This window comes from Prunus avium, chromosome 2, assembly GCF_965620075.1.
Source record: "Prunus avium chromosome 2, drPruAviu1.hap1.1, whole genome shotgun sequence".
NCBI classification, from domain to species: Eukaryota; Viridiplantae; Streptophyta; class Magnoliopsida; order Rosales; family Rosaceae; genus Prunus; species Prunus avium.
In genome coordinates this window covers 25,070,968-25,094,464 of record NC_142285.1, presented here as the reverse complement: position 1 = coordinate 25,094,464, position 23,497 = coordinate 25,070,968, and the positions used below count along the sequence as shown (strand labels likewise).

General features: G+C 37.3%; 3 protein-coding genes across 3 annotated transcripts; 2 read left to right on the top strand and 1 right to left on the bottom strand.

The window, feature by feature from the left end:
* The first annotated feature begins 2,439 nt into the window (after nucleotides 1-2,439).
* Nucleotides 2,440-4,367, top strand: LOC110760275 (cytochrome P450 77A3). Its single transcript, XM_021962515.2, has one exon. The coding sequence runs from the start codon at nucleotides 2,634-2,636 to the stop codon at nucleotides 4,176-4,178; it is 1,545 nt and encodes a 514-aa protein (XP_021818207.2). The 5' UTR covers nucleotides 2,440-2,633; the 3' UTR covers nucleotides 4,179-4,367.
* Nucleotides 4,368-13,671: 9,304 nt separating this feature from the next.
* LOC110760276 (putative RING-H2 finger protein ATL61) lies at nucleotides 13,672-18,458 on the top strand. Its single transcript, XM_021962516.2, has 3 exons — nucleotides 13,672-14,383; nucleotides 14,965-15,062; nucleotides 17,776-18,458. The coding sequence occupies exons 1-3, from the start codon at nucleotides 14,225-14,227 to the stop codon at nucleotides 18,197-18,199; spliced, it is 681 nt and encodes a 226-aa protein (XP_021818208.1). The 5' UTR covers nucleotides 13,672-14,224; the 3' UTR covers nucleotides 18,200-18,458.
* A 1,310-nt stretch (nucleotides 18,459-19,768) lies between these two features.
* LOC110760268 (uncharacterized) lies at nucleotides 19,769-20,853 on the bottom strand. The gene has a single exon (XM_021962509.2). The coding sequence runs from the start codon at nucleotides 20,851-20,853 to the stop codon at nucleotides 20,170-20,172; it is 684 nt and encodes a 227-aa protein (XP_021818201.1). The 3' UTR covers nucleotides 19,769-20,169.
* Between the last annotated feature and the right edge of the window lie 2,644 nt (nucleotides 20,854-23,497).

Sequence of the window (23,497 nt, the reverse complement as noted above, 5' to 3'; positions counted from 1 at the left end):
GTCTAGTTTTTTTGTTTTTGTTTTGACATCATTGAGACTCAAACTTAGGCCTTGTACCAATGGATATGCGCTAGAAACAAGTTTCACCAAATACACTTTTGTGTCAATATGTTGCACGTTGGAGTATATATACAGTTTTTATAATATTAATATATATAATATAAAGTAAAAAAATTTCATGGGCCCTTAAAAATCAAGGACCCTGTACAGTGGCGCCACTTGCACCATGCCATGGCTTCTCTTGATGCTTATTGATTAGGGCCACTGAGTTGGTCCCCTGCAGACAGTGGTAGGCCGGTGATGGGTGGCGGGGGCTGTCGGCGGCGAGTGGCTGATGGCAGTGACTGTGGCAGGCAGTCAGCGGCTGCAGCGGGTGGCTGGCCGGTGGTGGCGGTTGGCTGGATGTGGACATGTGGCATAGTATGCTTGCCTTAGAAGGAGTGGCATTGTGTGTAATTTTGATAATTTTTTAATGATATTTTTGTAAAATTAGGTACTACATTTGGGTCTTTGGCCTTATGCTAGTTAGATGAAATTGTATTCATATCTTCCAAATTAGTAAACTATATTGTGTTTTAAAACTAAAGCTCCCTAAAGTAAAATAGTTAACCAAAAATAAATAGCACATCAAACAAATTACATCATAAAAAAATATAGAGCCCGCCAAGGATATAAGGCCTCCCATTATAAGAGAGATTCCTTTATTGCCCCAAAAATTCGTTCGGAGCTCTAAAGGTCATCCCCAATTAAGTCCCTAAATGGGGCTCAACCACCATGAGGCTCTTGAATATGGATCCCAATGTCGAAAAGGTACCCCCAATGGCATGCACTTTGGGCTCTAAATTGTAAAGCCTCGTCGGAGCTGTCGGTATATCTATGGACCAGGATAGAGCCCCTTGAGCCCGAGTGGACCCCACGCCAATAAAAGCTGAAGCAGCCACATGAGGGTTTGGTCCAACTCGCCCAGCGCATCTGCAAGGGCATACTCACCCAATCCAGCAAGGGTTCTTCAAGGGCGTGCTCCCGCTCCCACTCTCTGCAAGTGGGCTTTATCATTCTTAACTGAATTTTCTCTTCTTTTTTTTAGGAAACCCAACGCTTTGTCTTTTATTTTTAAAAAGAGAGAGGAGTTTTTCCTTTTTTTGGCTTCAATGCCCTATTTTTTCAAGTTGGTTTGACTTGAATTGATGGACTAAAATGGTTCAATTTTTTTTTTATTCAGGAGAAGTTTATGGTGTAATTTTTCTAATTGACCTTAAAATTACTAATTTAATATCTAGATTGACATAGGTTTAATCTTATTAATTATAAATTTAGAATTTCTTTTAATATTAGGACTTTAAAAATATATATATACATAGAGCCCGGGTTTAGAGTCCCTCATTGTGGAAAAGATACCCCGAATATTTCATTGAAGCTCTAAATGAGGCTCTATCCACTATTTTTAGAGCCCCATTTAGGAACTATGATTGAAAATGCCCTAAATGAGGCTCTATGAACGACTTTTAGAGCCCCAACTACCGGAGATGGCCTAAGGAAACAAAATTTAGTATAAAACCCACAGAAAGATACGTACTCCTAAAACCTGTGTTCCCCCATACTTCACAAAGGACACTGTTTAGAAGCGGCTCCATAAATATTGTCCATCCATCCATAAAAGCACGAGTCGCTACTCAACCATTGTCACAAGTATTTATGACTCATTTATTTGTATCTATTTTCTATGCTTTCTAACTATTTTGAACTTGGAGCCACATTAACAAAATCCTTTACTCCGTCTCACAAGAATCCTTTTATTTTTGGGAAATATATTTCATTTCTTTTCATACAAATTCCCATACATTTTCTGACCACACTCCACATGCTATCACCGCACCAATTTATTACTAAATGTAAATTTTTATTTATTTATAAAAATTAGAGTAATGCTAGGCTTACCACATTTTTCATACCACACTGTGTACCACATTTCTAATAGAGGTGGAGCCCACCTCTATTAGAGAGGTGGTATATAATGTAGTATGAAAAATGTGGTAAGCCTAGCATTTTCCTAAAAATTAAAAGGGTAATGCTTAGGCTTACCACATTTTTCATACCACATTGTATACCACATCTCTAATAGAGGTAGAGCCCACTAATACAATGGGACCCACCTCTATTAGAGAGGTGGTATATAATGTGGTAAGCCTAGCATTTTCCTAAAAATTAAAAGGGTAATGCTTAGGCTTACCACATTTTTTACCACATCTCTAATAGAGGTAGAACCCACCAATACAATGGGGCTCACCTCTATTAGAGAGGTGGTATACAATGTGGTATGAAAATTATAATAGAATAGGTGTTCAAATTAATGGAGTAGTTGCTCTTCTTTATGCCTCCACTAGCTTCTAGCCTGTACAAAAATTTTGAGCTAGCATTTAACAATGTACACCCACCACCAACCACACTGCTCTGCTGAAAGTCCTCACTCGAAAGATGTAGGAACGAGCCATTATTGATCCCACCTGTAATTTCAAGCTTTACCCATTTTATACCTCTCGCTTCCCAACACTTCACTTCATATCTCCACACTTACTTCCCTCTCTATCTTCTGAAAGGCAAACACATAGAGTGCACTCTCTTTCTCTTCAGCAATGGCTACCCTCTCTTTATCCTCTTCTTCTCTCTCTTCCTACTACCACCTCTTCTTCACTGCTCTAGCATTTGTCATCTCCGGGCTGATCTTCTTGCTCACCCAGAAATCCAAATCCAAGAGCCCCAATCTTCCTCCAGGACCTCCGGGCTGGCCTATTGTTGGAAACCTCTTCCAATTTTCCCGCTCCGGGAAGCCCTTCTTCGAATACGTAGACGAACTGAGGCTCAAGTACGGTCCGATATTCACTCTCAAAATGGGTACCCGAACCATGATCATTCTAAGCGATGCCAAGCTCGTCCACGAAGCCTTGATCGAGAGGGGCGCGGTCTTCGCGACTCGACCCAGAGAGAATCCGACCCGAACCATCTTCAGCTGCAACAAGTTCACTGTCAACGCTTCAATCTACGGCCCATTGTGGCGGTCCCTGAGGCGTAACATGGTCCAGAACATGCTCAGCTCGACCCGGCTCAAGGAGTTTCGAACTGTTCGAGAAAACGCCATGGACACTCTGATCGAGCGGATTAAAGCTGAGGCCAAGGCCAACGACGGGGTCGTTTCGGTTCTGAAAACCGCACGCTTCGCCGTGTTTTGCATTCTCTTAGCGATGTGTTTCGGGATCGAGATGGACGAGGAGACGGTGGAGAAAATGGATCAGATGATGAAAGCGGTTTTAATCGTACTCGACCCGAGAATCGATGATTATTTGCCGATTTTAAGCCCATTTTTCTCCAAGCAAAGGAAGAGAGCTCTCGAAGTGAGAAACGAGCAGATCGAGTACATCGTCCCGTTCATCGAAAGACGTCGTCGGGCGCTCGAAAACCCAGGGTCGGATCCCCAAGCGACGTCGTTTTCGTACCTCGACACGCTGTTTGATCTAAAGGTTGACGGACGAAAATCGGCCCCGTCGCATGCCGAATTGGTCTCGCTTTGCTCAGAATTTTTAAACGGTGGGACCGACACGACGGCGACAGCGATCGAGTGGGGAATCGCGCAGCTCATCGACAACCCGGAAGTGCAAGAAAAGCTCTACAGAGAAGTTAAGGCGAGTGTGGGCGATAGAAAAGTGGACGAGAAAGATGTGGAGAAAATGCCTTATTTGCAAGCTGTGGTGAAGGAGCTTTTACGAAAACACCCTCCTACCTACTTTTCATTAACCCATGCAGTTACTGAGCCCACCACCTTGGCGGGGTACGATATACCGACTGAAGTGAATGTCGAGTTCTACTTACCCGCCATTTCGGAGGATCCGAAACTGTGGTCTGATCCGGAAAAATTTAATCCGGATCGGTTCGTTTCGGGTCAAGAGGAAGCGGATATAACTGGGGTGACCGGGGTTAAAATGATGCCGTTTGGCGTGGGGAGAAGGATATGCCCGGGTTTGGGCATGGCTACGGTGCATGTTCATCTAATGCTGGCAAGGATGGTGCAAGAGTTTGAGTGGAGTGGATATCCGGCTGGTGAAAAATTGGATTTTGCCGGGAAGTTGGAGTTTACTGTGGTGATGAAGAACAAGCTTAGAGCTAAGATCAAGCCTAGGGTTTGATTAATTACTTTTTATATATACCGATATATCGAATTTGTGATATGTAGATCTTTTTTCTTTTATTTTTTTAAAATTTATCCGTTTTTATTCCGTGTTCGATTATTTATTTTTCGTTTTAATTTGTATTACGGATATGGACCAGGACCACTGTATTTTTCATTTATATAAAATTATGGCTTTGTTATGGAAGTAGTTGGGTTTTACACTTGGAATGGAAAGAGTAGAATCTTGATCCAAATATTCAGAATGGAATTAAAGGTTTCGTTCTAGCCGCTTTGGCAAAAGAAAAAAAAATTGTTAAACTTGGTTTCAAAAAGTGGCATTCAAGTAGAGTAAAGAACAAAAAAAATTAAAATTAAAAGGCTTATTTATTGTTTTGCCTCATGTGCTCTGTCTCAAATCTCAATTTTCAGCAAATGACCTACTAATGTAGTGGTTTGGAGTATTTACTCATTCATGCACAGTCCAGGGTTCGAGTCTTAGCATCTGTATAGTGTGTATGAATTTAGTATGCTATCGCCCCTCTCAATAGAGAATGTCCTCAAAAATAAAAACTCAATTTTCATGTTCACGTCATCAACTTAGCAGTCTATTAGAAAAAATGGTGGTATGAGATAACGTGGAAAATCTCAATTTTCATGTTCATGTCATGTCAACTTAGCAATTTACTTAGAAAAAATTATGGTATGGGAGAACATGGGACACAAGAGGGCACATTTATTGTTTTGTCTTCTGAAGATTTGAATTCAAGAAATTCGAGGCAAAGGACAAGGACAAAACAATAAATAAGAAATTTGAAATACTTAATTTTTGAAGTACCTAACGATCATCCATACTCGCCAAGAAATGGAACCTACCCCGATATTAAGCAATCAATCAAGAGTTTGGAATCCCGTTCCATCAAAAATTTATGAATGCCTTTTATTAGTAGCACCAAGTAAAGCATCCCACATAGCAAAAGGCTCTTAGCGCCCTAAAACATTAATACTGTGAATCTAATTTTCTGTTATGCTTTTATACTTTTTGTTATTAGAGAAAGAAGGCAAGAGGAAGGAGAACGGAAAAGGAATGACTAGAATATGGAGAAGAAAAAATCTGATGGAAAACTAAAAGCAAATTAAGAAATTTGAAGTACATTTTTTTTGTTTTTTTTGGTTTCGTACATGCATCCTCATTCATTTCTGCGTCCTGTCCCTCCTCATAGTGCTGTCCTGCCTGCGTGTGGAAGTAAAATAGTTAATAGCTTGAATTGTTAGATGAAGATAATAAATCATTCTCTTATTCAATTGTCGGCTAGAAGTTCTGCAGACTGCTCTGGTTTAAAGTCGTTAAATTTAACAAACTGCTTCTGTAAAAAGTCGGAATTTCAGGCTGTACTTGTGCACATTAAAGTGATCATGTGCCATGCCATGGCCAACTGCTACATACTTTGAACTCTCCAAGAAACAGCTTCTGCTGCGTCTCCTTCCATTCCATGGAATTACAGCATGTGACCGCCATGAATGTTGTGGAGACTGCAAACTCACACTTATGAATGCGACATGTATTTTGCCTAAACTTGAACTTTATAAGTTTGTGTACGTATGTATTCTTTACGAAAAGGGAATGCTAGCTACATTTTTCATTCGTCTTCGTCTTTACGAAAGGCCAGCATCAAACTAAAAAAATTAATGTTATGAAAACACAGCTTTTATGTTTCTACATGTACTCTTAACAAATCTCTAAACTAGAAGGTATACATTTAATTAGTATGATTTTTAATCTTAGTTTTCAACTTTTCTTTTTTAGTTCAAAATAGGTAGAGGAAAGCGATGTAATTGAATGCTACACAAAATAAAAACTAATTTTTTTTTTCTTCTAATATTCTTTCTTTTAAGTAAGTATTGTTTCATCTAGGGCGGAGCCATAGTAAGGCCTGCCACGGCCCTGTATATTATAAAATTTATAATATAACAATACAATTATTGTAATTAGATTAGTGCAAGTCCTCTCAGTTGAAGATGAAAAACCTATATGGAAGTGATTTAGAAATTTTAGCCCCTCCATACTAAGAATCCTAACTTCGCCACTGGTTTCATCTATTATCCTTCATTTATTCCTTCTTCTTTTCTCATTTCTCACTTATTGTCTTTGGGTTTTCTATTTTTAATTATGAATTAAAAACGAAATGTTGGAAAAGAATTGTAAACGAAGTGGTTTTGTACGTTCGACAAAATCTTGTGATTAATCTTGATGACAAATTCACGAGAGGGAGGTGATTGTTTGTACCAATTGTACAGTGGATGTGAAATGTGGACCACACCATGTCAATATGTCGGCGTCGTGGAGCATCTCCATTCAAAAGCCGGGGACTTTAGTTGGCGTTTATGTGAAGTGATTTGGAGCCTTGTGTTTCGCTTTGCACCACTCACATGCATAAAAATCGTTAACGTCCCGTCCCGTCTCATCTCCCATCGCATGATCGTATCTGCCTTTTGCAAAGTTTGGCTTCAAAGTCAATTTTTTTGTACCCAAAATATAATTTTAGACCATATTTATTTTATTTATTCATTTTGCTCTACTGTATTTCTAGTTTCTCAAATAAGTTTAATATCATAAATAAAAGAAAGGGTCGACGGGCGACTACCACCAGTGGTCCTATGGCCAAGAGGGTAATTCCGGAGTTGACCCATGACAGTGTTGGAATTGACCCTATGAGACGAGCTCCTCATGAAACTCTTGTAGAAGTGGTGAAATTCTTCTTGGGAATGGAAACAAAGTGAGATTTGACCGTAGTTTCAGGGAGTATTGGAGTAAATAAGTTTTTTTTTTATTTTTTATAATATATATTCCAAAATGGAATCCAATACAATGATATATGAAAATTGGCATAGTGGAAAATTTAATATTGATGCACAAGCTGATATCTAAATCATATTGATATTGATATTCGTACGTGAACCCATGATGCAGACCATGAAAAGATGGAAATCAAAGCATTATTATCTATAAATGATCCATCTATATTTTGCAGCAAGACAATGCATAATGCTACATTAGATGCAAATTTGGCTAGTTGTCCTGGATTCATTTATAAGCCAATTTACTAGTTGATCACCAAATCATGCATAGTATAAAACATAGGAATATTCATTCCAATTGAAACGTCAATACTGCATGGACCGTGGTCAATTCACAATTGGCAATTTGTGGACTCGACAGGTGAACAACCATTCAAAAGCAAACTAATACTAATCACCTTCGCATGCACAGAGAGACATTCAAGCTATTCAAGAAATAATTTTAAAAAAAAATTGAAAGGGTAAAAGCTTTATAAAAAAAAAATTGAATGCAATAAACAAACCATAATTGATCATACCTCGGGTCCTACATCATGTAATCATAAGAGTCAAATCAGAAAAAATAAAATAAGAAGTAGATTACAAAAAAGGGCAAAAAAGATGAAATGAACAAAAAAGGAAAAGAAGAAGAAGAGACGAATTGGCTTTTGGTCTAAAAGGGAAGAAAAACGCAGCACAACAGAGTTCGGTTAAGAAGGCCCAAAAAATAAAAAGGCAGTAATAGAACCAATTGATTTCCTTGTTTTTAAAATTCTTTTGTAATCCTTGTTTAAATAAGAAAATAAAACATGTTTAAAGACTTTTTAAAGCTCATGAAATGCAGGCTTAAGCATGTTGTTTAAAAGCCCATGAATTGCAGTCCAGTTTCCTCCTATTTTCTTCTCTTTTTGCATGGCCCAAAACGATGTAGTTTTGGCCAGGACTTTAAACAGACTTTGGCTGAGTCATTTTGTCAAACACCTTGAGTGCAAAATAACATTTTCATTCAGGAAGCCAAATAAATGAAATCTTATATCATATACCAAACATTCACCCAACGTCAAAATACGTCACTGATGATTTGATCAAATAAATTTAATCGAAATCACAATAAATCATGGAAACTATTACGGTTCAATCAAATTAATAGATCAAACCCAATAATCCATAACGGAAAATCATAAGAGTTATTAACCATTTAAACTTAATATTGGGTAAAATCATTAGACCCAATCCATGACCCAAGATCTTGAACTTCATGATTTCACAATAGCATTAGGTGGAATTAGAGTTAAATTACATATATACCTTGAATGATTAGTCTTCTACCATATTAAGATATATTTGTCTTGAGTGATCCGTAGGCAAGCCGTCAATGTAGAGGAAATAGGTTTCTCTCTCTAGCCTTTTGCACATTTGAAAAACCCTAATACGTGTCTTTATCAGTGTGCGCATAAGATGAGTATGTGCACTATTATAGACCGATAAAGGACCCGTTTACTAATGAAGACCATAATCCATTACCACTCATCACAGTAATAAAATAGGAAACTACTACTCTTCATTTGACCAATATAATTATTCTGAATAATATTTATTAATCAATTAAACAATTTATTTACCACATAGGTCACTTCATGTGGACCATACAAAATATTTATAAAATATTCTTACACTAAGAACTCGAATGGAAGATTATATTCGAGATGAAGTTCGAAGTGCATATCAACAACAGACTAAGAGACGTATGTGTTGAGAGTTCAAGATTCTTTTCTTGATGGCTTCTCCTTTTATTTATAAAGAAATAGAGGTGGGTTTGGTGTTTGGTCGAGCTGCCAATCAGAAGTACCCACTTGCCATGGATTGTTGATGGTTGGCTGAAAATAAAGAAAGCCATACAACTTATTTTGGTGTGGCTCCCTAGTAATTCAAAATATCTGTCATTGTTTCTCTTCCTTCTTTATTCTTGTCACTTTTGATTTCTATTCCTCAAACACTATTTACTAGTTTTCTGAACACCAAAAGTACTCTCATAGCTTCTCTCTTGATTCCAATATTTTTCTTTGTCAACCCACGCCAATAAAGCTTGGTAACCAGCCAATTTGATATTCTTTCCGTATAGAATTCAATGTTTGACAGTATGAGAAGGCCACATTAATGCAAACTCTCCCAAATTTGTATATGTTATAGTAGACATCCCGGTGAACAACTTTCATGAATACACAAATTTCATTTGAGCAATGAACTAGCAAATTTGGCCATGTGTTGGCCATATTGATATTAAAAAAAATATTTTCATTTATTCCAATCAATTTTCTTAACAAAAATCAAGATAATAACTCTAAGAATTCCCCCATTTTATTTCAAGGCAAATTGCAAATTTTGGTTTAAACAGGGACTTAAAATGCGTACAAACTTAGCCTTTTTCTTGGAATGAGAATGGTCCTTATTGATTCGACATAATTTGCAAAGTTGTGGGACATATACGTTATTATCCCAGATATAGAGGCAAATGTAGCCAATTATAATTGATTAGTTTTTCTAAAATGAATTTTATAGAATTAGAGAATACTATTCAAGTTATAATGCTTTTTTTTTTTTGGGGACAAAAAGTTGTAATGCTCTTAGGCACTTGATTTACAAGAATCCTTCTTGTTTTTAGTTCTCTTTTTAAAAAAAAAAAAAATGCCGACTGTTGCTGCCTATGTATAAGCAGTAGCTAAAAGGATTTGATGATCTTAATTTCATGGTCATGATTTCTTTTTAATGGTTGTAATATTGGCTTCAACGTTATTATGTTTTGTGGTGTAATGAGAATTTTATGTTAAATGGTGCAGCAAAAGGTGATATTTATAAGGGAGAAAGCTTTATTCACGTTAGAATAGGTTCCCTATTTCAAAATTTATTTATGTTTCCCTTTTCTTAGAAGACAACAAGTTTCCTCTTCTCAACATCTTGCACCACAACAATGACAACTCCTTCTAAAAAAATCCAAATCATGAACTGTAAAACTCTTTAGAAAGCTGACTTCCAAATCTTTCCAATAGTGTATGGCTCATAAGATGGTTCATTATGACGGAATACAGGGTCATCCATGAAGTTGACTGATTTGCACAACCAATTTCTTTCTCATAGTTGCACAAAACTTTCCCATTATCTTACTTCTTGAATAAGTCATTGACTTTTCGACATTTCTAACAGTTTTAGGAAAACATTGAAAATGCAGAGAAGAGGACTTAGATGGTCGACCTCGATGATGTTGTAAGTGACTTGGACGTGTGTTTGGAATTGTCAAATTTCCCCATATCCGCCAATTCAGAGACCTCCAATCCACCAAGGAAGAATCTCTACATCTTCTAAATTCGAGGAGGTGAGTACTGCCAAGGTAAATTCCGCCTAGGTGAGTTCCGCCAAAGTGAGCCAAGATGAGGTCCCTTGAATCCGCCAAAGAGGTCTCATGTTGATGCATTGGAATTTCATTATATATATTGCAAAATAAAAAGACAATAAGAAGAGGCCATGCGGCCTGGATCCAAAGGCCATTAATTGGCCGATACTATTTTTTTATTATATATATATTGTTTTGCTCTAATGGGGACGTCCGCATTTTGTTAAAGTACGGTTGTCAACAAATTTGCCAATATACATGTATATACAAGTAAAAACATGCATACGGCCATATCACTTTCACCTTGGCAGAGGTGTGGGCCCTCCAAAAAATATCCCAAATGTGGGAATATGGAGATGCAAAAGAAGAAGCAGTACCATTGGTTGCTCTCAAGGCTCTTGCAATGTGTTAAGCACTTTGTACTGTAAACTGCTATTTTTAATCAAGGCAAAAAGTCATTTTTGATTCCTGTAGTTTGTTCATTTTACCACTTTGGTCCATATCGTTTCAATTTGATCAATTTTGTTCATATAGTTTCAATTCTCAGCAATTCAAGGACAATCCCCAATTTTTTGTCAAATTACTGTAATATGGAGGGGCATTTCGGTCCAATCTTGCATCCCCTCCACAACTACTCCCTAGCCACCCAAGCAACCCCTAATGTAGCTTTTCTTATGCTTTCAAGTCTCAAGACCCACTTTATCTTGGGTTCATGATGAGAGGTTTTAGGCAATGCATATAATTAGTTTTGGAGTTTGATGAGAGAGAGAGAGAGATAGGGAGGGGAAAAGGTGGTTGTGGAGGGAGGGGATAAAGTGATTGTGGGGTAGTGGATATAGGATAGGGAGTGGGTTGAGTTAGGAGGAAGAGGAGGAGGGATGAGAGAAGGTGGTTGGGTAGGGGCTGCTAGGTTTTTGTGGGGGTGGTTGTGGAGGGCTGTTAGTTGGACAGAAATGCCCCTCATTAAGTTTAATTTCAAGTTTAATTTAGTTTATCGTTCTTATAGTTCTTATTTCGTTCTTGCTTTATTTTATGTTTATTTATCGCTTTGATATATATTTTTTCTCACTTTAATTATCATCTTTTAGTTTAATCATGACTTTAATTTATTTGCATTGTTTTTACTAAAAAACCTAAAAAATCACAAAAACATCCACATAAATCTTAATCATCCTCGATCTTGACGAAGTGAAAGAACCTAGACCAAGAGGAGGATCCTTGCTTGGCTGATCAGTCACTTGATCAGAATTTAGAAGCGCAACATATCCATCCATGCCATTTAGTGGCTTGGTGGTGGCACGCCTACGCAACTCAAGAGAAGAAGGACAAAAATTTCTTTTCGTCGGCCACCTCAATCGAAGAGAGGAAAACATAATTTGACAAGCTCAGTGAGACTCACTAGGTTTTGGTTGGTCATGAACACTATGAGGAATCCTAAAAAAGATCAAGAGTTTGAAGAGTCTAGACTGTTCTGAATCGGAGACAAGCATAGTTGGTTCACTTCCCATGAACACTAATCTAAAAAATATTTCGAACACTCAACCAGGCCAAAATTACATTGGCCGACCCCCAACCATTGACCCCAACCACGTGTTGGTCGAAGATATTACGGAAGTCGTTGAAGGATTAGTTTTGAGGCCAAATCCGACCACTTCGTTAGAGATCCAAGAACTCATCCGAGCAATGGAGACATCAAACAACCTCAACCATCAGTGAATGCAAGAGGTGGCTCAAACAATGACTCAAACCATGGGCACTCAAAATGCTCAAATAAATGCGAAGTTTGATAGATTGCTAGGCCAACAAAATGGCCAAAATAGGAATTAGGTGGAGGCCCAACCAAACATCTTTGGGGTGAATCCGCCTCAACCTGATCCACTAGCTAGAGACAACCCATCCCTAGCTGTCAATATTCCACTGATGGGTAACAACCCATACGCGGCGACCATTCAATTCCAATGATTTCAACCAAACAACTTGCTTGATGAGGTAGCATGGTGACTGACGTTATGACATAGCAATCCTAGTCGAAGTAGGAATCCTAATTATGTGGGAACCTCTCTTTTCCTAGTTGGAATAAGAAACCTCAAATCTTCTGTTTTCTTCTAGAATCTCTGGGAATATTCGTCTCCTAATCTCCTAATGTGATTATTAGGAAGGCCTTGACATCTCTTTGGTCGAGTAGGAAAACTTGATCTTTCCTAGTTTGATTAGGAAAACCTCCATTTCTGCTCAAAACACCATCTTGCTTATTTAACCTACAAAGCACTAAAACAACTAGATAAGCTTATTATAAGAGAGAACTAACCACAAAAATTAAGTAAAGAGATGCTAAAAACATATAGAATTATGAGCTTATTAGAATCCTCCACATATCTAATATGTGGAAAAAAAATCTCATCTTTAGTATCGAGATGAGATAACTAGAACCCAATCAATAGAAATGTTGTAATTAATTAGAAAGAGTCTAATTAGTAATAGATGATTGTGATGATCTATTAAACTCTACTATATAGCTAAATAGAACCTAAATTGTCACACAAACATAAGAAGCTGAAAAGAAAACCAATGAAGAGAAAAACATCAACACATGTGGCCCTAGAGGTCATAAATACTATAATTATTTTTTGATTCAATATAATTGGTTCCTTTCTAAAATATGCATAAAACAAAGCAGCATTAAATTATAGGGAGCCATTATGATTCCTTTCTCTCTCCTCAGATGTAGGAGCTCATAGAGGTCTCTCTATTTTAGGAGAGAGAGAGAGAGAGAGAGAGAGAGAGAGAGAGAGAGAGAGAGAGAGAGAAGGATGTTGAAGAATATAAGTCCCATATCGGAAACTTGACTAAATAAAATACAAAATATAATGAATGATTTTACTACTAATAACACCGAGACCTTTTATGATAAAAACTCCACACTTACTGAACTTTGTAGGTGGTTAAGTTGGGGACAATATCGGTGTTTTTAGTAGTGGACCGCTGGTCCGTCTCTCTAAATTTGACAAAGGAAAGAGTGGAGGCTGTGACGATTTGACTATGTTCGTCGGACTCGCCCTTGCAGAATAGCACGCTCGCTATTTTGCCAATTGCAAGTGAAAAAATTAGCACCAATGTTATTTATACAAGTGATATTAAGGGAGTGGTGAATCAAAATTTAAATCTCTAGTGCTGCGGTAAATACACTAAATCACTTGAGCTACTAATTCGAGGTCCAAGGTTCGGTTCTCCCCTACTCCATAATATTTGTATAAAAAAATTTATGTTAATGAAATACATCCACCTATGTGATAAGATATAAAAAATTCCCAAGCACCCAATGAATATTTGTGTAAAATTTGATTCCATTCGTATTGTGATTACTGATTAGTGACTTAACTCAGTCTCTAATCTTAAACCCAAATCCCAAAACCTGGACTTAATTTGGATCTGAGCAAATCCTCCTTGTCCATCTCTCTCCTCTCTGAGCCTCTAGTTACATGGGCTTCCTCAGTCCCTGGTTTTGCTCCATCCCTCCATGGCTTCCTTCTTCTCTGGTCCTTTCTTCTTCACTCCAACAATAAAACGCTCCCCTCTTCACCCCTCTCTTCACTCACACAGCCAAATTAGTCTTCCTCAAATAATACCAACAAAGTTCAATAACATTTTTCACTAGGCCAGTGGACAATCCTACTGTGTTCAGTGTAGTGAATATGAGAGAGACTGAGGGGTGTTGATTTTCATTTTTGTATTTTTGAGCTGGGTTTGAGTTCTGGGGGTTGCTGAACAAACCCAATGAAAGAGATTTGAGTGGTGTTGATTTTTATTTTGCGTTGAGTGGAAAAAACCCAAATAGAGTTATGATATCGTCAGGGATAAATCTGGTGATGACGGTGATTGGGTTCGCGGTGAGCACCATGTTCATCGTGTTCGTGTGCACCAGGCTTGTCTGTGCTCGGATTCACCTCAACGTTTCAAGACGCTCCTTCCCCATAGCTTCCAGATCCGATCTCAGTATTGTAAGTTTTTATTTTTATTTATTTTTATTTTTATTTTAAAGTTCTAATTTCAATCATGCAATTTTCATTCAGTAGTTGCCTTGTATTTCTCATTATTAAGATAAAATAGCATCTGGGTATTTGCCATTTTCCATTGGAAATGGAAATTTGCTTGGCATGACTGTTGTTGGTTGCACTGTCAGTTAGATCTCTACTCTTTCAATAAATTATTTTCTTGTTAAATTATTATTTAATGTTTTTTTAGATTATGTAATTTTATCATTTTCTACATTAAACAAGGTTATTGGCTTTTGGATTTATGCAATTTTTGTTTTGTTTTTGTGTGTGTGTGTTGCTGAATTTGGTATTTTCCTTTTCAACTGGTAGCAAGTCTCGTGCCATTTTAGACTTTTTTTTATTTTTATTTTTTTGGTTTTTGTTAGCTCTTGACTACTTCTGGTCAATCCACATAAAATATGCGAACACGCTTTTATTTTGCAATTGAGCATTTGGCCACTTTTGTTTCTTTTTATAGTAACACACATAGCTTCATACTTATAATTCACCATGAATTTAAATGGTTGACTTGTATCATGGTACAGCTGGAACGGGGGTTACATGGCGTTGAACCTGTAGTAGTAGCCAACTTCCCTACAAAGAAGTTCAGTGATGCATTTTTTTCAGCTGTAGAAGATGCTCAGTATGTTATTTCTTTTATTGTTCTATTGCTCACTTAATGTTTTCAGTTTTTGTAATTTGAAATGACTGCAAGGTATATGATGAGTTTTCTTTGTTTACAATGGCCAGCTGACAGGCTTGCTGTAAATCAAATTTGGAAATAATTCACTCTTGTAGGGTGTATTATTCTTCTTCACAATTTTTGGGATAGAGTAGTTATTGAAAATGGAGTTGAAGTACTTTAAAGTTAATTGGATTTAGATTCTCAACCGTAGTTTTCTAAATATAGGGCGACCAGGCGAAGGGTTGGAGTCTCCAGTGGGTGGTATGTGTAGGCCATAAATGAAATAATTGATAGGTTCACATTCAAAATGGAAATTCCTATGATAGAGGTTTGAAAAGTATAGGTTTAAAGGTAGAGAACATTCTTATTCCTGGAAGACTTGTTCCAGGTTTATATTCAGTGTTCACTTTTGTGGTTTCCAAGTATATAAAAGGGAGTGCTTATCAAGGGGATGTTGAAGGGATATATCTCATAGAATTGAGACAGAGGAATCAAAAAGAACGTAAGCATTTAAACGGTTGTAGTTTTAAGTTAAAGCACAACTCATTGCATTGCTCCTTAGCTTTCCCTTGAAACTTTAGCAATAAATTTAATGGAGACTGTTTTAGGATGTTTGTCTTTTACTGTTATTCCTGATAGTCCTGACAGGGATTTGTCTGTTCTGTTAATCATAGCATTGATTCTAAATTTTCTCGTTATTTGATACTGAAAAACCTACCAACTCCAGGTTTTAAGCTGTTGAGAGTTGCAAAGCCAAGTACTTTAGAGATAGTATTGATTTCATTTATTTAATTTACAATACTAGTCTTCTCTTTCCATTTGAGGTGCCACCACAAGTATGCCTGAACAATGATAGTGTGTGTATTTGGGAAGCACACCAGTCTAGTTACATGATACACCATGTTAATCTTCCATAAACTTCCTTACACCTCGTAGTTTTACTTTGTTTTGACCAAGTTCAAAGGAAATGAAACTTCTAATATCCTCCACAAAGTTAGCAATCCTTGGAACGGAATGGTGGATGGTGTCATGTAGGAAACCTGAATTAAGTCTTATGATAGTGATTCATTGATTTCATCTAAAACAAGTCATTAATACCCTCATAATCTTAATCTTTTCTTCCTATACTTTTGTCTGCAAATTTTTAATAGAAGCCCTTTCAGTTTCTCTGGTCATTGGTCTTTTGCCCAATGAAAAAGAAGTATCAGGGTCTTGATTGCTTCTAGTTCTAATTCCAAAGGTACCAGAGAAGTGTCTGCACATGAAAATATTGGATTCAAGCTGATTGATGATATTAATTCATTTGCCAGCTAGGATGCTTAAAGCTAAGAATTTAAGCTTCATACCCTTCTTTCCGCATGGAAAAATTCAGATTTGTTTTGGAATGTGAAAGTGAAAAGTGGGTTTAAAACTTTAATATCTGAAACATGCTATTTTTGTGATGATTACTTGTTTTCTTAATAAAGATTTCTTTATACTTTGAGGGAGGTTACTATGCCATGAAAATTGGATAGTACACACACACACACACACATCAATCTTGTCTAGCCTCTAATCCATCCTGGGTTGTATTCAATGTATAATCTTAGATCTTTCTATTATATTTTTGAAAGCTAGCGGGCAGTTATGTAGTGTTCCAGAAAGTATGTTAAGAAGTTGTTGATCATCATACTTATTCTTTGCCACAGTGGATTCAGAAATTAAAATGTACTGTTTGTTAATTTCTTAAATACTGCAGTTTTCCCTTCTGATGCAATCCTTGATTTGCCTTTGTGTAATGGCATATTTAGGAATTGTGGTGGGCCCCTGTTATCGGTTTTAATAAGTATCTGGAATTGGAAATTAATGAGTAATTGATTTTTAAAGTTCATCTGGAACAATGTAGGATCAGTTTGACTCTCTTTGTGTGGGACATAGGCGAGGATGTGATGAGGTTGACAATATAGGGTTACTTAAAGACTGATTCAGTTAACTTCCCAGATGAGGGGTTTAAACTGAAAAAAGAAGAAACACATTAGCTATACGTTTATACTTATCTGAACATGGGAAGTATGCCTGTGGTTTAAACACCTGTTACGATCATGCAGTGTTATTCTCCACTTCTAGTTATCTTTGTTCTTGCCTATCAATGTGAACCGACCAAATAATATTGCTTCGAGTCCAACACAGTACATGAATATTGGCATTTTTGCATTATGCCCTGAATCAGTTCACTATCCTATTTTCTTGATTTTCTATTGTGTTGGTCAGAATGCTTATTTTTGTATCCAGCAATGTTATAGAGATTTTGGTTCCTTAATCCCATTCATTTCAATCTTCCTGTGATCTGTAAGAATTATTTCACTTTATCAAATCAAGCATGCTGTTTTTTGTCCTTAATGAGTCAAGTTTGCACTTTCAGTTACATTCAAATGAAGAAAAGACAGAACCTTTATTCTGGTACCTCAATAGATATTTCAGCAATTTCCTTCCCTCTTACTCTTTAGTCTCTCTTTTGGGGGAAAAAGAAAGAAGTAAATAAGAATCATAGGAGGGAGTTAATATTTTGGTGACTTTCGCCTATAATTCTCTCTCAGTTCTCAACAATTTCAATTTCCGTCAAAATGATTGAACATGTTTCTCTTAAGCCTTGTATTTTGAGCTAATAAAATTGTGATTTGTTATGTGGCAGATGCACTGTTTGCCTCGTGGAATACCATGGTGATGATGTATTGCGGATTCTCCCCTCTTGTGGGCACTCCTTCCATGTGACCTGTATAGACATATGGCTTCAGCAGCATTCCACATGTCCTGTTTGTAGAATGTCATTGCGCGAGTTTCCTGAGAGAAAACGGCGCATGCAACCCTTGTTCAGTTCCGCTATTCGATCTCATTATGGTACAGAGTCCTTCAATACCCATTCTTATCGCTATATGTTGAATAATCGTGGATCAAGAACACATGACAACCGTGGCATGGACCCAATTCAAGAAGATAATTTACCATCGGAGGGTGATGCTGCAGATACCAGGGAGAATGCGTCCCCCTTAACTGAGAATACTCAGGATTCTAAGGACTTGGCAAACAAGCATGTAGAAAGCCCATCAAATCCCTAAATACAGCGGTACCGTGGAATTCAAGCTACATACGCGAAGATCTGATCGGGCTGCGAATGAGAACGGGTATATGGCCAAAAAGTGTGGAAGTAAATACCATTTTAGGGAGTTGGGTGTTTGTTCCTGTGTTTGCTGTATATATTGCAAAAGTGATTTCTTTCTTCTTTCCATTTTAGGGTGGCTGATCTTGGGCAGTTTTGTTAGATCAGTTGTAAAACTAGAATTAGATAAAGATTGCTGGAGGTTGTGGTTCCTTTAATTCTGTCTCCCATGTATGCTCGTTGGTGTCACCTCACCGTCGCATGTATATCGACAGAAGGGATATGTTCGGATTGGCGACAAGCACTCCCCTTTAAACTCTAGGGATTTAAATCAAAAGGGAGATAATTTTGGATAAGAAGAAGAGTCTAGAGGCATAGGTAAAGATTGAATGAACTTTTGAGAGAAGATTTTGAACCGAAATTTGACATTTCAATTCAACATTCAACTTTTATTTGATTGGAAAAATGCTCCAAAAGCAATAGTTAAAATACTTTCCAACACAACGCAACCATATTCCTATTCTTTTAATTGATGCTTTAACTTTTCTTTCTTTTTACCTACTCCAACAAATGCTCTTGGATATTGAAGCTGCCGACAGTGTCCCTTCTCTCCATCCTTAATTTTTCTCTTTTTCTATTCAACCGTTTTACACAAATTCGGCTGTTAGGTACGTCCCTTCCCTCAAGAGAGAATTTGAGGATGCAATTAATTTCCGATCAAGATATAAGTTTAGGAACTGTCATTTCCATTTGCATTTGGTTAATTTAAAGGTAGTTTAAAAAAGGAGTTTCACTATCATGTCTAATATATGGGTCCAAATTATAAAAAACTTTACATGATATGGATTTTAGAAACACATCCAAAGCCTGTTTATAACATAATAAAAAGGTTTCGAACACCAACAGGAGTTGGTCCAAGTGGAAGGGGCTTGGATCCTTTAAACAAGAGGTCTTGGGTTCGATCCCAGGCGCTTGCGAATAGAGCAGACTTTGTTGGGAGAGGTCCCCGCTTTGCGCCCGACAGTACCTCGAGGGTTAGTCCCCGCAATCGCGCGGGGATACCTTGGTTTTCACCAAAAAAAAGGTTTCGAACTTCTTATAAATTACAAAACTTCTATCAATTTCTTAAAACAAGATCAACCCCAAAACCTCCTAGAAACCCGAAACACTCAACAAGGCATCAAAGTAATTTAATTATCAAAATTAAATTCAATAGGTCCATCTGTATTTTTTGGGATTTTTTTTGGGTTTGTTTATATAAATTAAATGGTATAGGGTTTATCTATCTCACTAGCGCTAAGAATGGATATATAGAAAATTATTACTTCATAATTCTTTTTCCTATTATTTTTTGGGTTAACTAAGAAATTTTGTTGATTTCTTTTGTGCAGTCTAATTCAATTTCTTGCTGTTAACTAATTCATGTTAATTTGCACGCTCTATTTTTATTTTTGAATTTGTTGGGGGAATGATAGGGTTAAAATTAGATCCAAAAGAGAATGATGCTGAATAGGGTTAAAAGCTGAGATTGGCTCCAAATTATTGCCTTGCATTATTGAAAGGTACAGAGTGAAACTCAATTATTGAACACATTTTACAATAAAAAGCTGAAACCAATTGTTGAAGCTAAATCTATGCAAAGAAACTTGCTTCAATGTCTTTTTTTTTTTTCGTCAGATACTTGTTTCAATTTGGTGCAGTTCTGCAGAGTCAGGCACCATTATTTGTTTATATCCACAAAGAATATCCTATCAAAAAGTCAAAATATTCTCACAACTTGCTCAGAAACCATTCACCATCTTGACCCTCTTCCTTTCTGTTTCCCCCGATGGGAAATTCTTGAGTAGAGCTTTGGCACACGGCAGCCCTCTCACAGAGTCACAGGTGAATGACTCGTGCAGAAGGGCTGCAGTATACCGAGAATGACTCCTACTTAGAACCGTTGGACTTAATTTCATTACCCTGGCCACCCTGGCCACCTTGTACACCACCACCATCATCTACATCAATAGTTCTTACCTTGAATCGTTCCAGCCTCATTTCCGATTCGGATCCTTTGAAATCTCGCGGTGAACCAATGCTTAAACTCCGTTGCATAGTCCGAACGGCTTTGGTTTGATCTGGTTTCACTTTGGCAAATATCAAACCCAATTTCTTTGGCACCTCAAGAAACTTATCATCATGACCACCTGGAAAGATTTTCTTGAATAGTTCCAACCTTCGAAAATAGAGCTCCCTAAAGAATTCTACCAACGCTAGCAACCTTGGATCAACTGACTTACCAGCTTTTGATTGGAACCTGTAGTAATTCTCACCTATGTCACTAAAATTTCTTCTAAGTAGACCGCTTTCGAGAAGTGACATATCGTTCTTGGTGCCCAAAAACGATGTGCTTGTGCTTGGTGCCTCTATACATGTAGAAACATCATCTACTTGTGGATATCCTTCTGGCTTCTCCATGGATATAATACTCGATTTTCCGATATTCTGAATTGAAGAAGAAAAGAAGGATGAGATTGAGCTGCTTGTACAAAGATTTGCTGAGCTTTTAGAATTCCAAATTGATCTCAATGTGTTTGAAGCGTTTGTGTTTTTGGTTTTAGAAATGGCCATGTTGTGCACATATATATAGGTCTTGAGATATTGACTTGATGATTTCTATGCCATGACTTTGTCATGCCAACTAAGGTACGCGTAGCTTTCTTGTACTTGTCTAGATAATATTTGGATTGGGAGACACACAACACAAATGACCATGTACTAGTTTGGAATTTGGATCAAAGTCAAATCATGGCCGCACATCTGGGTTTTATAAATGGGAAGAACTGGTCAACTTGTTGATCGTGAGGCCATAATAGGCTGTCTTATGAGTCAAATGGTTAGGCTAGTCAAAATGGATATCTTCGTGTTTCTTGAAGAAGTGGATCACTTGAAAATTGACCCTAAAACTTTTCATAGAAGAAGAGCCACCCTGAGGGTGCTCATTTGGTGGATGCTTTCTTTGGTCCCACGTCTTGGTGTTTCTGATGCGACTTTCGAAGAAACTTGTTTACAGGTTTAATTTGGACCCAGTTTGCTCGTTGACCGAATACTAATTTATTCAAATGAAAAACGTAGCCTTTCTTTCAGTTTTTTTTTTGGTAGCAAAGGGGCCAAGCCCAAACCAAAGAGATTACACAGAAACAAATCTAGGCCTCAAGAGAACTTTCTTTCATATTTTTGGATCCCAAGAGTAACAAACCTTAGTCAAGGAAAAGAATAAGAGAGTGAAAATTCTTACCTTCTCTGGAAACATGACTAAAGCTAAATGTCTCCAATTTTGACGTAGACCAATTTACAAACTTTTGTCACCAATGGAAGAATTTGCTGCCAGCTTTGAACCCACGCCAGCTAAATAAGCGTGTCTTTGACCATTTCACATCTCAAATTGATATGTCAGATTGTGACGTGAACATAAAATAGTAAAAATTGAAAAAGAAAATCGTTCCAACCGAATAATCAAATTCTACATGAATTTGAAGGAATAAAGCTTGATGCCAAAATTGCATCCCGTAAAATTTGATGTCAAATGGTATTGAAATATTTTTAAATATTGGAACCTATACGTTCCTCTATTTTAAAGCTTTACGATCCTTATTTTTTTTTAATTAAAAAAATATAATAATAATATTGATATTTTGGGTGAATGTAAAAAATTTACACAATATCAAATTGCAACTTAGCAAATTTAAATTTAATATTTTTTATTTGACATCTCTCTTAAAGATGCTCTTACAAAGGCAATTGGGTCACTTGCAAAAATTAGAACATCTTGTGGGACTGATTTCGTCTGCTATTGAAGAAGACAAAATTGACTTGTGAAAGTTAAGAGAAAATAAAAGATTGTGAGCCCTTTGAACACGCTGGTGTGGTGTTGGCAAAGAGTCTCTGATGCTTAAGTTAGTTCCAGACAATAAGAATTACGATTTCTTAGGTTGCGTTGGAACATTACCTTGTTGTGGTTATGATTGAAATTTATGACTCATAGGTGGCTGATTTGTTGTTGTGGAAGGCTGCGTATAACATTCATTGGAGCGTCATTGCCTGCTATATTACACGTCCAGTCAATTAACCATTTGACTTGGGACGTGTGAGATATTTGCTCAAAATGTGTGGTCATAATCTCCTAGATTGTTGTTGTTGACTAGGGAGATCTTGGGGATCAGTGTTGACCTATTTTAGAGGCGTGCTGCCCAATGATTAGTCCCATTTAGACTTACTCTGTGGAGCCCAAGTGGGACTCATCTCAGGCCCACATGGTTTCTTTGCCCATGTTTGGGCTTGCTAACCTGGCGAGGCCTAGGACGTTGTTTGGTTTTTTTATGCTAATGTTTTTAGCTTTCCTTTTTTTTTTTTTGGATGAGAAAAGGGGGTTAAAGAACCCCAAAGGAAAAAACACACAGATTACACAACATTTATCAAACGGGTCTTAGCAACCCCTAGCGAATCATCAGTCAACAGGTTGCCAATCCAAACAGGGCTATCATCAAGGTACCAATACCCCATGTCAAGGTTGTGACTCCAAGTAGCTAAACCATCTGCAACAGAATTCCTCTCTCTATAAATGTGTTGAATGTCAACCCTTCTAAACTGGTTCATGATCCTCTTGCAATTACTAACCAGGCCAGCAGTAGGATGAAAATTATCCACCTCAGCATTCTGTAAGAGCTTCACAGCAATAGCCGAGTCCATTTCAATAACAACATCATCAACATGTTTTTCCACAGCAAGCTTTAGGCCAAAAAACAAGCCCCATAACTCAGCTTCAAGAATTTTTCCTTTCCCCAAATTGACAGCAAACCCACCAAGCCATTGTCCTAGGTGGTCTCTGAGAACTCCTCCAGCACCAATAGCTCCAGTACTTTCTTTGCGGGATCCGTCCACATTTAGTTTAACCACCCCCAAAACAGGGGGAATCCAAGCCAGCATGACATGCACCCTATCAATATTATTCTGGATGGCAGCAGTAGCTTTAATCCATTCCTTAGCATCAGACAAAATTATTTCTCGCATATTATAAGGTAGCGGTGCTTCATTTTTAGCTTTCCTTGACAAACATATAATCTCACATGTATGATCAAGCTCAAAGAATTTAGGCGAGTTCAAGTTAGTGCAAAGTTGACTACTGTGGCTGAGATCAACTTCATAATTGCCCAATGCAATCAAGCTCAGTGAAGGTAACATTTTTATGTATGCATTATATTGTTTAGCGCCTAGC